This window comes from Glandiceps talaboti, chromosome 9, assembly GCF_964340395.1.
Source record: "Glandiceps talaboti chromosome 9, keGlaTala1.1, whole genome shotgun sequence".
Classification (NCBI taxonomy): Eukaryota; Metazoa; Hemichordata; class Enteropneusta; family Spengelidae; genus Glandiceps; species Glandiceps talaboti.
Genome location: NC_135557.1, coordinates 11665049 through 11682466, shown reverse-complemented (window position 1 = coordinate 11682466; position 17418 = coordinate 11665049). Strand labels below are relative to the sequence as shown.

The 17418-nt window shown below is 34.0% G+C and overlaps 2 protein-coding genes across 7 annotated transcripts in view; one reads left to right on the top strand and one right to left on the bottom strand.

Annotated features, from left to right (window-relative positions):
* The window catches only part of LOC144440274 (nephrin-like), a 55528-nt gene extending 38582 nt beyond the window's left edge, over positions 1 to 16946 (bottom strand). For 2 of the 3 annotated variants that reach the window (XM_078129615.1, XM_078129618.1), the window contains exon 1: positions 16621 to 16946. The gene's annotated coding sequence lies outside the window, so the exon portion shown is untranslated. Of the gene's footprint in view, positions 1 to 7733; positions 7825 to 16620 lie in introns of those variants that run through there. The other variant, XM_078129616.1, reaches the window with a different exon arrangement.
* LOC144440293 (tyrosine kinase receptor Cad96Ca-like) lies at positions 9951 to 15084 on the top strand. Of its 4 annotated transcripts, none has more exons than XM_078129648.1 (10): positions 9951 to 10145; positions 10536 to 10667; positions 11190 to 11281; positions 11405 to 11621; positions 12463 to 12573; positions 12854 to 13026; positions 13329 to 13454; positions 13886 to 13997; positions 14395 to 14491; positions 14944 to 15084. In XM_078129648.1, the coding sequence occupies exons 1-10, from the start codon at positions 10085 to 10087 to the stop codon at positions 15044 to 15046; spliced, it is 1224 nt and encodes a 407-aa protein (XP_077985774.1). In that variant the 5' UTR covers positions 9951 to 10084; the 3' UTR covers positions 15047 to 15084. The 4 variants fall into 4 exon arrangements, with proteins under 4 accessions (XP_077985774.1, XP_077985776.1, XP_077985777.1 ...); XM_078129651.1 differs by lacking the exon at positions 11190 to 11281 and adding an exon at positions 11016 to 11069 and having other exon boundaries at positions 10023 to 10145; XM_078129650.1 differs by lacking the exon at positions 14395 to 14491 and having other exon boundaries at positions 14944 to 15035.
* Positions 16947 to 17418: the final 472 nt, after the last annotated feature.

Here is a 17418-nt window from a genome sequence, read left to right as displayed (position 1 = left end):
GGCTTTCTTCCAACGTGAAGCATTAAGTTCAAATCTGGTCTTAATTCACGCTTAAAAGAAATTATAAGAAAAACGATGACATAATTCAATGATTGAATTCCAGGATTCTATGTTATGGATGTGATGTGGACGCCGTGTTTGTTGTGTGTTGTTTTTGTGTGGGATGTATGTGTGTGATATTAATACTTATTACTTATTAAAGACCCCCCCCCCCCCGATAATAAATATATATATTTTTTAAATTAGGTTAAATAAACTGATCATTCACAGGGAAACACTGAATCGAACATAACAGAACCACAAATGTTCTTGAGGAGAGAAATTGAAAGTAAATGAATCAACGTCTAAAGAATTTAATATAAAACGAAATAGATGAAATCTTCAACAGCAACCACTTTTAAACTGAATGCCTCATGTAAGGTCAAAGCCATCGACGTTTGGTCATACACTCATAGTTGGAATTACAAATTCTGAACTATAGCTATTGTACATGATATACGAAGTTTATGCTTAGAAATATGCAAGGATGTATGCATGTATGCATGCATGTATGTATGCATGTATGCATGTATGTATGTATGTATGTATGTATGTATGTATGTATGTATGCAAAAAACTAAAGCTTTCATGTATCTATACAGATCCAGTAAAGAAAGTGTTGGAGACCATATGGTAGATATTACATCATGTATACAATTTGAAATTCGCTCAAAGGTTATGTCCTACAGAACAGCGATTAATCCGGACTTGGTTATCTTTAATGTACATGACGACCATTTATGTACATTATCAGAACCTCGAGGAATTAAACTTTTCGCAACTTCGTACCTCTTAAGTGCGTATTTGTAGTTGTGGTGAGATACAACGTGAGGCCTATGTACTACTTAAAATCTACAACCATCGATATTCTCAAAATGCTCGTTATAACTTTCCCCCATCCATTGTTTAAAGTTTTAAACTGTTCAGTGTTTCGGCACCAGTTCTGTGTGCCATCTGCCATTGTTGACTTTCTGTACTTAGTGACCTTTTTATATGTCAAACTTATGTTAGCAGTACAACTGTCTTATGCTTGTAGTATCTATATCGAAATAGTACAGTGAATAAATTAACTATGATAAACTAATAACTATGTATGTATGTATGTATGTATGTATGTATGTATGTATGTATGTATGTATGTATGTATGTATGTATGTGACATCGTTTACTCAAGAACGCCTCAGTTAAAAAAAAAGGTATTTGGTACACGTTTATTTTTTTTGCTACAGCTATGTGTGTTTTGATAAAATGCAGTGAATATCAATGATACATTTACGTAATTATTTGATTACTGTAAATAGCATATATCTCAAGAATACAAGCTTCAAATTCAATATAATCTAGTACATGCATTGGTGATAACAAAGCGCATGTGTCATATAAAGTCTGATGAATTAATTTTAATCTGGTTAATGAATCCAATGAACAGATGATTTGGTTAAATGAATAAAAATCCACCAAATATATAACCGTTGTCATAGCACTTGTTCGTCATTATATACGTCGACAGGCTAAAGCTATACTGTATTATTATTAAGGTTCTAATTTTCAAAAGGTAAGTTAATGAAATAAACAAGTGTTACAACTGTCTTTCAGAAAACGAGAAGCGAGAAATGATTTCACTAAATTTGTTCAATGCTATCACAGACTTAGTTTGGTTATAGAAAACGGGTGTGCACCATTATTTCTAACTGTAGGTCCACAGCTATCTCCATTATTTATACTATCATATATGTATGGCTACATTTGATGGACACAAATTTTTATTTGATAAATTTTTCCATAAAGGTTAAGAGACATAACACTAAATACGATGACAGTAAAACAAAGTAACTAAATAAACACATTCGTATATTCTTTTTATGTCAACTGTTTCGGTTTATCGTTTACATTTTTCATAAAAAGTACACGATCTTGTTGACACATGGATACTGACAATATATATTACATAGTTTGTTCACATCATATACCACTCGCTGAGGCCATAAGTTAGTCTGCAGTACAACAATTAGAATATGTCATCAGATATTGCGGGCCTTCTTTAATGACTGCCTACAATATTCCCTATCCTATATCGCCAGTTTACACCCAGAATGAATGAATGAGGGTGATTATTTCCCACGTAATTCTTGCAGAATTTTGATTTCTAAAAACACGACTTATGTCTATATGTTGTCAAAATATCTTGATTGGTAGTTATGGAAGGTGAACATTCTAATCCCTGGACTGCTTTAGGAAATAATATCAAAAAATAGCGGTAAGTATTTTTCAGCAAATTACAGTATGAAAAACTACCAATATAATACTAGTTAGCTCTTGATTCTTTGCATCGAGTTATCCATTCGTACAATATTGATGTGAATGCACCGAGGTTTATAACGCGCTTACACTGTAAGTAATGTTTGAACAAAATTAGAAAATAACAAACCAACATCAAAAGCTATAACATAGATATTTGCTCGGACTAATCAAGTTACCGACCGAGTTAAACTTTTCGTCAAAATATCATCAGTGTTTAGTCAAAAATATGCACAGACTTATATCTCGTTCTGATGAGTATATAAAAAAACACGACATTGTATAGCTTACAAACGTGATTTCTATAACATTTCATTTGTGTAGTAACTAGGTCTACTGTTCTTCAGATGTCAACTCCGGTGATAATTTATACATGCATAGCTGGAGCTGTAGTATTAATATCCATGGTTTCAATTGTCATATGTGTTATCCGTTACAAGAAACTTGGTGAGTTTGATTTTTCTGTTTAAGTGTCTAACAGACCGCCAACATTATCAATCATATATGACTCAGTGAGTTTGTCTTTACATGTTGTGCACGGAGATAGGATATGTAAACGATTACTTAATGTATGTATGTATGTATGTCTGTCTGTCTGTCTGACTGACTGACTGACTGACTGACTGACTGATTGACTGACTGAAGGGCTGGCTATACTGCTGAATTGGTAGCTTACCATCTGCCTGGTCTGTTGGTGTTAGATCTGTCTGTCTGTCTGAACGTCTGTACACCTCCCAACTTTTTTATTTCTGCAAGCCTGTCCTTCATTTACTTTGCCAAAATACCTAATAGCAAGCACTCATATCTCAATATTAACTTAATTATGGGGAACATGTATTTAGCACATAAAGTGGAACCTTGTAATCTTAAACTACTTTAGTCATTCACTCTCGATACATTACATGATTTTTTCAGTCTCTTTGAACACGCGTTGCTTTGTTCTAGATGAAGATGCCTTGGAAGTGTTTTATATGTCTTGTGTTATCTATTGTAGTTGTTGTATACCTATTTTTTCCATACGACAATCCAGGCGCTATGATGATTTTGAGAGAAAATAAATAATGCTGTCCTTAAAGGTCATGAAAATGTTATTTAAATACTCGTTGTCTGACAAAGGAGATTGGTGAGTATTAATTACTGGTAAGCCACATTTAACGGTGAATTAGTAGGACATTGCGTTTATCACTAAATCGTATGTTTGTTTGCTTCTTAATTTAATTTAGGCTTGCATGTATTTTGTAATATGAACAGTAGAAAGCAGCCGTGGATGTTACGCTTTACTGGTACTATATGTATCGGGAATTCAAATAATTTGAATTGTTCTTAGCATGAATAGAAACTGATTGTGTACTGACAGGATCTGAAACTGTGTCAACAATTATAAATAGCTTGTTCTTTATTGTTCTCCATTTATTTATTTATTTATTTATTTATTTATTAATCTGTCATATACAGGCACATTTTCAGTGCATTACCACTGTTCCAACAAAGGAACCTGTTGCAAGATTGCGTACACTGAAAAAAACAAAAACAAACCAGGACAAACCAGGACAGAAAGTTAAAGATCCACAGTGTACTTAAATCCTGGAATTGGCACCTTATGGAAATTTTCAAAATTTTCTCAGTCGCCAACATAAACAAATTACATCCGACAGTAGGATATCAAGTAAATTAGAACGACAAATCGTATCATTTTGTTTAGACATTTCAAATGGTATGAACTATCTATCTATCTAGGAAAAGGTAAGTTAAAACCCTTTCACTAGATTCTTTAATAGTTCACTAATGTTCATTTTGTTAAGTGGGAGTGTGTCTCAGTTGGTGATGCATGTTTGGTTTGGTTCATTAGTTGTGTAAATGTTTATAACTGGCTATGAATGAAGGAAAGTAATTTAAATTCTCAATACATGGTCCTCCTATCAGGATCATGACACTGGCTCAGCACCAAAGTACCAAATAAAAAAAAAAAACGATCATGTGATATTTTATCTCTTTATCAGATCGTACATCGATATCTTGCGGCAAACCTATTATGTTATGTGATGACATGACCTACAAAATTTCAAACTTGAATTATAGCACGTATGTTTCTAACTCTAACAGATTCTACGATATGGCAGTCAAAGTAATTATAAAATCAAAAACATGTACATAATATATATATACTGCTAAGCACTGTCTTAGCAGATTGATACTCACCGAGTTATATATATATATATATATATATATATATATATATATATATATATATATATATATATATATATATATATATATATATATATATATAACTCGGTGAGTATCAATCTGCTAAGACAGTGCTCTATACTGCAGTGGCAGAGCGTAATAGTTTTGGTAGTACTGGAACTCTTTCTTGGTTGTAACTCGGAGTTTCACGCATGGCGCGATCATCAGACAACTGATGAGTTGTCTGATGATCGCTCCATGCGTGAAACTCCGAGTTACAACCAAGAAAGAGTTCCAGTACTACCAAAACTATATATATATATATATATATATATATATATATATATATATATATATATATATATATATATATATATATATATATATATATATAACTAATTAGTTGGCTAAGTTGCAAGACAACCGTGACGTCTCCTTTTTCCACAATGTACAGCTTATGTGTTTCAATATCACTGTAAAGTTATCTTAGATATAGCTCTGCGAATACATATATATGCTATAATGTTTTAATTCTAAATCATCCCAAAATAATCATTATTTATCCATGTTAACATATATGTATTATATCTTTAGGAAAAATTACCTTATCAGTGGATGGCTTTAAAGTCTATAACGAGGTGGATCTTTAATTTGAAAAGTGAAGTGTGGTCGATCGGAGTAGTAGTCTGGAAGCTAGTCAATCTGGGTAATAGACATTTTATATCTGTAACTCGTGATGTGTATTATGTGAGGGAAATTTAATAACTGCATATGTCTTGCAAATGAATATAGTGTATGATTACATTTACTATGGCAAGATTATAAAACTATAAAGAAATGAAATCCCAGTCGATATTATTGCCAAATATTCAATGCCACTATTTATGTTTGACAATTATTCCATTACTGCACTGCTTCTTGTAATAATTGCTTATGACTTGTTGTTGTTGTTGTTGTTGTTGTTGTCGTCGTCGTCGTTGTCGAAGTTGTCGTTGTTGTTGTTGTAGTTGTAGTTGTTGTTGTTGTTGTTGTTGTTGTTGTTTGTGGTGGTGGTGGTGGTGGTGGTGGTGGTGGTGGTGGTTGTGGTGGTGGTAGTGGCGGTAGTGATGTGTGGGTAGGTTTCGCAGTCTGTGTTTATATATCAGGTAGGACTCCATTTCAACATCTGATACAGGCATGTGTCGATGCTAGGATGCGCAAGGGTTGCCAATTCGAGAAACCTCCACAGTGTAGTGTAGAAATGTAAGACTGTATTTTGTCATGTTGTTATTCTAACAGAACAGCCTAAGTGTGAAATATATACACATACATACATACATACATACATACATACATACATACACACATACACACATACATACATACATACATACATACATACATACATACATACATGCATGCATGCATACATACATACATACATACATACATACATACATACATACATACATTACTTTTACAGGGGAATATTCATTAAATTCTGATGATGTTATATTCTTCACTAGGTCTGACATTATGTTGAGATGCTGGAGAAAGGGTCCAAGAGAAAGGTCAACCTTTTCTGCTCTAGTCAAAGATATTACTTTGATAGATAAAGTCAATATTTAGATTGCATACTGTTTAAATCTAATTTTGCTTTACTACTTGCAGTTGTAATCTCATTTTAATCCTGTATAAATTGTAAAATCTAACCACAATGTCACGAGTTTGGAGTTTAGAAGTATGCATGGCATAGTAGTTGTATGATTGATGTAAGGTGTAGTGTTATCTTGATCTTATGAATATTTAAATAATCGTGGGTACACTACATACTTCCAATCACACTGTATGCACACTAATCTGGACGAGTGGTATACTATTACCAAACTTCACATAGTTGTACATATTATTATTGTGATGGAATCCATTATCAGAATTTGAAATTAACAGCAATTGCATTTTTAAACAAAATAAAAACAGAGGATTTTGAAAATGATTTATTTGTGTAGTATCTGTTGCTCTTAATGTGAATATGCTTTTATTCATTATTATTTTCATCATATGTCCAACCTACTGTCTTTTCATTCAATATTTATTAAAGTACCAAACTGACGCAGTCCACGTAACATCTTTGATATGTCATTTATCTGGGGCTACTAGAGGTCAACTTCAAGATTCAGTTACATTTTCCTTATACTTTACATTTTGACTGCTGACATCAGCAAACATCAGAGAAACAAAGTGGGGATGCACATCCCCATCCCACCCTCTGTCTGGGAAATGCACATCTCCCTATATTTGACGGTGTTCTAAAGACATTGACTCTTTCTTGTTACTATTCATATGTGTTTTTCCATGTTTGAAATAACTAGTGTAGTAACTATTCACACAAACAAAAACACATGTGTGGCCACTATGTGTAAGTAAGCCATCACATGTAAAAGATCCAATGTACCAAAATACTGGCCTTTTTCTTAATTTCGAAAAAAAAATCAATATACCAAGTCCAGTTAAAATGCATCATCTTAAAGATAAACTCTTTAAAGTGTGACCTTTCACCCTTTTGGAATGTATTCGTTGCTTAGAGACATTTCAACTTATTTATAGTTGTACGCATTTGAGTTTGTTGGCAATCATTATTTTTTCTTGGATACTGTGTTTTAATTAGTGATTTGAGGGATCAATGCTTTGTTGTTGTAGAAGTTTGATATACTATTAAACGAAATAAAGTCAGAATTTATGACCTTTGACATGTTTACACTGTCATAAGATCATCTGTAAATCACAAGTCATTTTCTGGTGTTCCTTGCATTCAACGGACGCTTGCTAACTATTAAAATTATATAATTACAACCAATGACATTAGTTCACATTACCACTTTAAACAGTTTATAACTACGTATCTAAGGTAAACATTAAACATTGTCAAGGTATTATGTTGACCTTTATACACAATATTTCAAATACACGCAGAATGAGTAGTTTGTAATAGTTAGTTGATGATAAATGTTATAAAACATTGGCAAATGATCGTTGAAAAATACACAAATAGTATCGCATACTATTAACAAGTTTGTATTGTTACATAAATTACTTCCGGTTGTTGCCTGTTATGGCAGGTAAATTAAAACGTGATGACTAAATTATACACAGTAGTAACAAACCAACACATAAAAGCTATTGTCAACATTAATCAAGCAAGCTGGTTTTGTAGTAGATATTTCACTTACCTTAGTACTAGATTACAAGTCGAAAGACACCCGTATTTAAAAGCTGTGAACTTTCGCATTCACAACACACAATATACCGTGAATTCCCCCGGGAAAAATCCACGTGTGGGCGTGAGGTGATTGACTGTCGAGCAAGTATCACCTGTTTGTCTTGTGACAAAGCTACACAATAGGATGAGGGTGTGTAAATGCACTCCTATATAAGTGGTATATTTATCCGTATAATCACCACAAATTTTATATATCGACGCGGAAATACCGTAAAATCGGAGAAAATATAGCACGAATAATCCACGTGTTGTACCGGCCGATATAGTATTGTGAAATATGAACCCTGTACCGTCATGACCTCGTTTTCACATTCATTCATCCACTCCAGTGAACTGTGTTTAGTTGCCGCTATATCATGCATGACATATTCAATGAAATCACACAATGTATGAATGAAAATGTCTATCTGCCATGGCACAACACTCACCCATGTATCCAATAATGCTGTAGGTGAATGCTTCTTGTTGATGATGATGATGATGATGATGTTGTTGTTGTTGTTGTTGTTGATGATGATGATGTTGTTATTTGTTGTTGTTGTTGTTGTTGTTGTTGTTGTTGTTGTTGTTGTTGTTGTTGTTGTTGTTGTTGTTGTTGTTACTGCTGCTGCTGTTATGTTCATTATTTTTAATTCTATTTCGTTTGGACATTTATAAAACATGCAGTGTTGGTTAGTTTGTTACTAGGGAATGTTGGTATGTTCACTCATTTGTAAAAATTGGAACTAATTCAAACTAAGAGTGGGGAACTCGAACAATTTATAATACAATTTATTTAATTCTAGTTACTTTGGTGAATTCTAACGTACAGTTGATCATCGAACTGCACGAGGCTATTTTTATTTGCCTTCGAAGGTAGTAGTTTACATTAAATTAATCGGCAGCGTACGTCCACAAAATCTGACCTTGCTATGACTAATACACATAGTTGTCAAAGTATAGTCTGATATCCCGTCCGAAGTGTACCTAGCCAGCAGCGTATGCAGACCGTTTTACAAGCAATTATTTGTTTTGGAATTGGCAGACGCTGCACGTAGACACATTCCAGATATATTATTATATTAAACATGTTGTGTTATCTTTGACTGGCAACGAAAGTATGTGAAAAGACATCGCATTGTACACAATACAAGTCAAATATAGGCTCAGTTACTGACGTGCACTACCATATAAGGTACACAATGTGATACATGAGAGTATGACGTGTTGGTAGGTTTCGTCTGTTTCATCATACAGTGTATTGTTTCTGAAACTGATTTTTAAATAAAATGTAGTGACTACAAAATTGGCATACGTCAAAACCTGAGAATATTGTTACTTAAGTGATCTCTTTCGTCAGCTGGTAACGTGATACCGTTACTAAGCTTGTTACTTTCGGGGCTATGTTGACGTCTCGGGAAGTTTCCATGGTGATTGTTTTCGGTTCTTATAGAGGGCGATATTGTCTTAGCTCCAGTTTCATAAGTTTTTCCATCAAATATATTAATGTATTTATAAGGCAGACCCAGTACGTCTCCATTGCCAAAGTCTTTAAACCCGGTTCTGTTCACAGTGATACTGTACCAACGCAAATCTGTCATCTCTGAAAAGGTTGAATGATCGATCAGAGAGGTGTTTTTTAATAGCTGTATTTAAAATAGATGTGAACTCAGGGAATTAAAAAAATACTGCAACAAAATTATAAACTGGGTTTAAGATATACATTCTTGTAGGTATACAGTAATCTAACTAATCTCATAGATAATTAACTATTTGAAGTATATGGAAACATATCGTAAATGTCATGACAATAAGTATCGAAAATACGAAATAATTCCAAGACGCTGTACACTATTGCTTCATTTGTCATATTTTCACGATATCGTCATTTACCCCAGCTGTTCTCTATTAATAAGATTTTGCACTAACTACAATACCTTATCATTTCTGTACATTTTTGAAACGCATGATTAAGACAAGTACTTTGTTTCACAATCCATGTGCACGTATTAACGTGATCACGAATGTGGCATGTTATCATGTTTACTTGAATAGTTTATATTATCCATTCGAAAAGTACCTTTCAGCTCTTAAATCACTGAGGCCGTAAGTTAGTCATCCGGCACGAATGTTAAGGCTATTCTAGCAGTTTCGTATTTAGTCACGTGGTAATTTGAAAGAGGACGCTGACTAACAGAGAGAGTTTGATAATAGGTGAATTAGATTCACTGCGGAATAATTTTCACGTAGCTCTTGCAAAGTTTTGATCAACTATAAACTAAGGCACATAGTTACATCGTCAACAACATCAGAGTGGTAGTTATGGAGGCTCAATATTCTCATCCCTGGGCTGCTTTGGGTAACGACAACAAAACAAACAGCGGTAAGTATTTTTTCCAGGAGACTACAGTATGAGCAACTGAAAAGAGAATACTAGTTAGCCATCGTCTCAATGTAACGTACTGTCCATTAAAGTCCATTTTAGCAAATGATAAGTGACAGTATATTGTCACATAGTGTCTATACACAAAAGGTAATTATTTGAACACCATTAGAAATCATCAAACCAACATCAATATAATGATATAAACATGGATAGATTATGTGGTCGGTAAAACATAAAGTCACCGACTGCGTTAAACTCTTTGTCATATTATCATCAACTTGTAGTCACAAATATTCGCAGAAAGCAAGTATCTCGTTCTTACAAGTAAATAAGAAACACGACAGTTTATAGGTGACTAACGTTTCTCATGATATTTCATTTGTCCAGTAACTGAGCCCACTGTTCCTCAGATTTCAACCACGCTGTCAAAGGTAATACTTTATACATGCATAGGTGGAGCTGTTGTGTTGATATTCATTTTTTCAATTGTTATATATGGTATGCGTTTCAAGAAACCTGGTGAGTTTCATTTTCCTTTTTAAGTGTGAAACAGACCGCCCACATTATAAACCCTGTATAACACAATGATATGTCTTTAACTGCTGTGCGCAGAGATTGTATTTGAAAACGCTTAACTATCCCTGCACATTGCTTTCACATATACAGACATAGTTTAATTTCCAAACACTATCTAGCGAGAGAGTAATCAACTAATCGAATGAACTAAAGGCAAGCCAAGGAGACACTGGTGTAATTTTTCTGAAGAGATAAAATGATTAATCGCAGTGTAAAATATCCTTAAATGCTAGTTTTGATTTACAAATGTGCCAATGGTATTTGATATTATTTGCAATGCATTTTATCTAGTATATTCAAAGATTAGAAGATCACGCCGGGACAGTGGGACATCTTCCCATTCAGGTTGGTTTATTTTCTGTGTCTATATAGTTATTTGTATTATGCGATTTAAATTGAGGCTGTGATCTTGAAATCCTGTTTAAATTGCTAACAGCCAGTGATATTTTATTTATGTCAAACAAGGTCTTGCTATGAGATCAAGGACATATTCGTACGAAGAAATATCGTCCACTGGAGACAACAGTTACTTAGAACCAGAAACAAACAGGGAAGAGGTAAATAGCATGACGGTTTCATATATCGCCGCTGATTAATTTCCATTTACTTAATTCAAATGTTTCATATCCATATATTAGTACTAAAAAATGTTTAATTATCAATTCTATCATTTAAAAAAGGAAAGGCATAGCAACCAATATCAAGTCCCAGAATGTGTTGATAAGTCGAAAACAGAATACTTAAATCCAGGCGTAAAAGTATTTGAAGTTGAACGAAGACAAGTTCATTTCCTTGATGTTATATATAGTGGTGATCTACACAATATAACGAAGGGACAAGGTTGGTTTATCGGTGGGAAAGATGGTCTATACGACGTTGCGCTAAAGACTCCAACATGTAAGATTTATCTATCTGGCTGTCTGTATGTCCGTCTGTCTGTCTGTGACTGTCTGTAGCTCTCTCTGTCTTGCTGGCAATCTGTCTTGACTTTCTAGATGGTTGTGTTATATGTGTCTGTAAGCATGGCTGCCACTGTCAGTCAGTCAGTCAGTCAGTCAGTCAGTCAGTCAGTCTGTCTGTCTTTCTTTCTGTCTGTCTGTCTGTCTGTCTGTCTGTTTGTCTGTCCGTCTGTCTGTCTGTCTTTCTGACTGTCTGTCTGTCTGTCTTTCTGTCTGTCTGTCTGTCTGTCTGTCTGTCTGTCTGTCTGTCTGACTGTCCGTCTGTCTGTCTGTCTTTCTGACTGTCTGTCTGTCTGTCTGTCTTTCTGACTGTCTGTCTGTCTGTCTGTCTGTCTGTCTGTCTGTCTGTCTGTCTGTCTGTCTGTCTGACTGACTGACTGACTGAAATGGCAGTGTATACGCCTTGCTAGCTTACCATCTATATGTCTGTCTATCTATCTGTCTGTCTGTCTGAACGTCTGTACACCTCCATACATTTGTATTTCTACAAGTCTGTCCCTCGTGTACTTTGTCACGATACCACACAGTAAGTACTCATATCTCAATGTAAACTTAATTATGTTGAACACACCTATTAGCACATAACGTGGAACCTTGTAAAACTTGAAATACATCAGTCATTCACTCTCAACACGTGTACATTAAGGAAAGACATTGAAGATCATCTATTAGCGAAGTCATTCTAAGTTTTGTACTAGATAAAGATGCCTTAGAATTATTTTACATGTTTTGTGTTAAGTATTGTCGAATCTTACGACATCACTCGCTCTTTTTCTCAGATGATAATCCAGGCGTTAGTGAGATGATTTTAAGAGAAATCGAACTGATGCGGTCATTAAAAGGTCATGAAAATGTCATTAAAATGCTCGGTTGTCTGACTAAGGAAATTGGTGAGTATAAATTAGTGGTAAGCCAGAGGTAATTGTGAATTTATAAGGAAAACAGAAGTCGTGGCGTTTATCATTAAATACTGTTTGTTTTTGCTTCTTAATTTAGGCATGCATGTATTTTGCTAGATGAACAGTAGCCATAAAACAGCCATGGACGTTAAGCTTTACTGGAACTATATGTATGGGAAATTCAAGTAATTGCACTTGCTCTTAAACTGATGGTGTATTGACAGGGTTTGATACTTTTCAACACTTTTTCAATTCATTCATTGCTGTCTAGACACACCTTGTTTAATCCTGGAATTGGCACCTCACGGAAATGTTCGAGATTTTCTCATTAGACAACGTGAACAAATTACATCTAACAGTAGGATATCAAGTAAATTAGAACGACAGATCGTATCATTTTGCTTAGACGTTTCAAATGGTATGAACTATCTATCTAGAAATAAAGTAAGTTACACCCCTTTCACTATTTTCTGTAATAATTCACTGATGAGCCCTTTGTTAGGTGGGAGCTTACTTCAGTTGTTTACTGAAATAGATGACTGGAAAACAATGATCAATGTTTGTTTGTTTTCATTAGTTGTGTAAATATTTATAAGTTGCTATGAATGATGGTTATATACATTAAATTATCAATACATTATAATCTTATCAAGATCATGGCAATGATTCAACTCCAAAGTACCAAATAAAAAAAAAACAGTTTGCTTATATATATATATATCAAATTTTATCTCCCTCCTTATCAGATCACACACCGATATCTTGCAGCAAAACACATTCTATTATGTGATGATATGACCTGCAAAATTTCAAACTTGAGTTATAGCACTTGTGTTAGTAACGCTAACAGATTCTACGATATGGCAGTCAAGGTAATTATAAAATGTAAAAGATGTACATCAAATATAAATCTGCATCATCGAAACTATCTAGGAGCTTGTTTATGGTTTGCATATATCTAGAGAGTAAAATAAAAGCTAAAATCCGGCAATCAAAGAAAATTATGCTCTTAGAATTGAAATTGCAATTTCATAAATAATAATCCATATGGTTAAACGCGTACAGTTAAAGTATTTGGTTTTTGAAATGGAAAAGGGTTGGAATCGGTTAGTTGACTAAGTTACAAGACAATTAAATGTCGTCTCACTTTCCCACAAATGCACAGCTTATGTGTTTCAGTATTACTGTAAAGTTACCTTAGGTACAGCTCTGGGAATAAATATATGCTCTAATGTTTTAATTCTAAATCATCCCAAAATAATCATTATTTATCCATGGTAACATATATGTATTATATCTTTAGGAAAAAATACCTTATCAGTGGATGTCTTTAGAGTCTATAACGAAATGGATCTTTAATTTGAAGAGTGAAGTGTGGTCGTTCGGAGTAGTAGTCTGGGAGCTAGTCAGTCTAGGTAATACACATTTATATTTGTAACCCATGATATGTATTATTGTGAGAGAAATTTAATAATTGTATATGTGTTAAAAATGAATATATTACATTTCACTATGTGAATATTATAAAGAAATGAAAGCGAAATCATAGTCGATATTATTGCTAAATATTCATTGCCACTATTTATGTTTGACCATTATTCCATTACTGTACGACTTTTTAAATAATTGCGTATGACTTGTTGTTGTTGTTGTTGTTGTTGTTATTGTTGTTGTTGTTGTTGTTGTTGTTGTTGTTGTTGTTGTTGGTGGTGGTGGTGGTGGTGGTGTTGTTGTTGTTGTTGTTGTTGGTGGTGGTGGTGGTGATGGTCGTGGTATGTGCAAGTTTCACAGTCTGTGCTTTTGTTATGTCAGGTAGGACTCCATTTCAACATCTGACACAGGCACTTGTTGTTGCTAGGATACGGAAGGGCTACCGACTCGAGAAACCTTTACAGTGTAGTGAGGAAATGTAAGACTATATTGTTATGTGGTTATTTCATACACACACATACATACATACATACATACATACACAGAGAGACACATACATACATACATACATACATACATACATACATACATACATTCATGCATGCTCGCGCACGCACGCACACACACATACATACATACATACATACATACATACACACACACATACATACATACATACACACATACACATACATACATACACACACATATACATACATACATACATACATACATACATACATACATACATACACACACACATACATACATACATACATACATACATACATACATACATACATACATACATACATACATACATACATACATACACTCCCACCACCCACCCACCTACCAGCCTCCGACCTACCAACATTAATGCTACAGGAGACTATTAATTAATTTGTGATGTTGTTACATTTTCACTAGGTATGATATTATGTTGAGATGCTGGAGAGAGTATCCAAGCGAAAGGCCAACCTTTTCTGCTCTCGTTAAAGATATTTCTTTGATTAATAAAGCGAATACTTAGATTAAATTTGGTTTAAATCTAATTTTGATTTACTACTTGCAATTGTAATTTCATTTTAATCAAGAATAAATTATGAAATCTAACGACAGTTTCGTGAGTTTGAAGTTTAGAAGTATGCCTGGCATAGTGTATTGATTGATTGATGTCAGGCGCATTGTTATCTTCATCTTATGAATATTTAAATTCTCATGAGTACACTACATACCTCCGAACACAATATGTGCACACTAAATAACCTTAACGAATGGCTCAGTACTTACCAAACTTCACACAGCTGTACATATTGTTTAATAATGTGATTGCATCCATGTTCAGAATTAAAAAATAACAACAATTTCATTTTGTTTCTTATCAAAATCTAATTTAAAGGAATTGGACAATGATTTATTTGTGTAGGATCTGTTCGCACTAACTATGGATGCACACGGTTGTATACATTATTTCTTGTCGTGCTCTGACTGTACATGTGACGAACCTACTGTCTTTTCATTCTACATTGATTAAAATGCCAAGTGCTATATTCCATAAACCCACCTTTTTGGTCACATGATTTGGGTTAATTTGTTACTAGAGGTCAACTTACAGTTCCAGTCAGTTTTCTCTTATACTTTCAATTTTTAAATGAAACACAAAGTGGGATGCACATCCCCAGCCTAACCCTCTGTTTGGGGAATGTACATCCCCTCTATTTGACAGTGTTTTAAAAGTTGTTTATCCTCTCTTTTTCCTACTCCTATTTGTTTTCCCAGTTCGAGATAACCAGGCTTAACCAGACTTACAACTACTCACATACATAAAAACACAAAAAATGTAAGTAAATTAGCACATCAAAATATCAGGTACAGTTAAAATGTACCATCATCAAGATATACTCTTTAGAATATGCCCTTTTAACCCCATCCGCATACATTCATAGTTGGTAGAAACATTTATTTATTTATAATTTCATGTAAAATATTTGAGTTTATTAGTAACTGTTATCTTTTCTTGTATGTTTTTTTTTTACTGGCGAGAGATCTTTAAACTTTTTTGTTGCACAAATTTTAAATAGATGAAACACATTCACAACTTATGACCTTTGAAAGTTTTTTACACTGTGACAATATCATCTGTGAATCACAGAAGTCATTTCGGGGTGCTCCTAACATTCAACAGAAGCTTGCTAACTCTTACAATTATTTAATTACAACCAATAATATTAGTTTACATTACAACTTTAAACAGTTTATAAGTACGTATCTAAGGTAAACATTGAAATATTGTCAAGGTATCGAGGTGACCTTTATACATAATCTTTTTTTTTTCAATTCGACGTAGAATTAGTAGTTTGAAATATTTAGTTTGTGATAAATAATTTAAAACCTGAACAGATGATCATTGAAAAAACAAAATAGTGTCGTGTGTGTATTTTAACAAGTTTTTCCTTATGCATAAATTACTTCCGGTTGCCTGTTATGGCAGGTACATTACAACAAAATGATGACTACTGTACACAATGGTTACACACTAGTAGATACAAACTATTGGCAACATTTGTCAACTAAAGTAATTCAGTAGTTAGATGTTTCACTTACCTTAGTCCTAGATTACAAGTCGACAGGCACCCATCTTTAAAAACTTTGTACTTTAGCATTCGCGACGCGACACACAATATATACCATGAATTTCCCGGGAATAACCCACGTGGGTGTGAGATAAATGCCTGTAGAGCTAGTATCACCTGTTTGTCTCGTGACAAAACTACACCACATAGGATGAGGGGGGTGTTTATCACAACTGCACTCCTATATAAGTAATATATTTATCCATACGATCGCCACAAGTTTGACATAACATCACATAAATACCGTAAAATCGGTGAAAATTGTACCGCGAATAATCCACGTGTTTCTTACCCGTCGAGAGACTATGATACTATGACCTATGAACCTTGTGACGTCATGACCTCGTATTCACATTCATTCGATTAAGATCAGTATGCTTATCACTGCCATGCCTTACTTGAATACAATCTCACCATTTATGAATGAAATTGACTATCCGCGCCATGGCAAGAAAAGACTTGCCCATGTATCCAATTATTCCGCTGGTGAAATTGTGTTGTTGATATTGTCGTCGTCGTCGTCGTCGTCGTCGTCGTCGTCGCCGTCGTCGTTTTTGTTGTTGTTATTGTTGTTGTTGTTTCACTCATTTGTAAAATTCAAATTCAATTTAAAATACAATTAATTTTAATTCTAGTGTAGTACTGGTGTGTATATTAATATGACGCAGCAAGCAATGCGCTAATTTGTTAATTCCAACGTACAGTTGATCATTGAACTGCACAAGGTTACTTGACTTGCCCTCGTAGGTAGTGGACTATTTTAAATAAA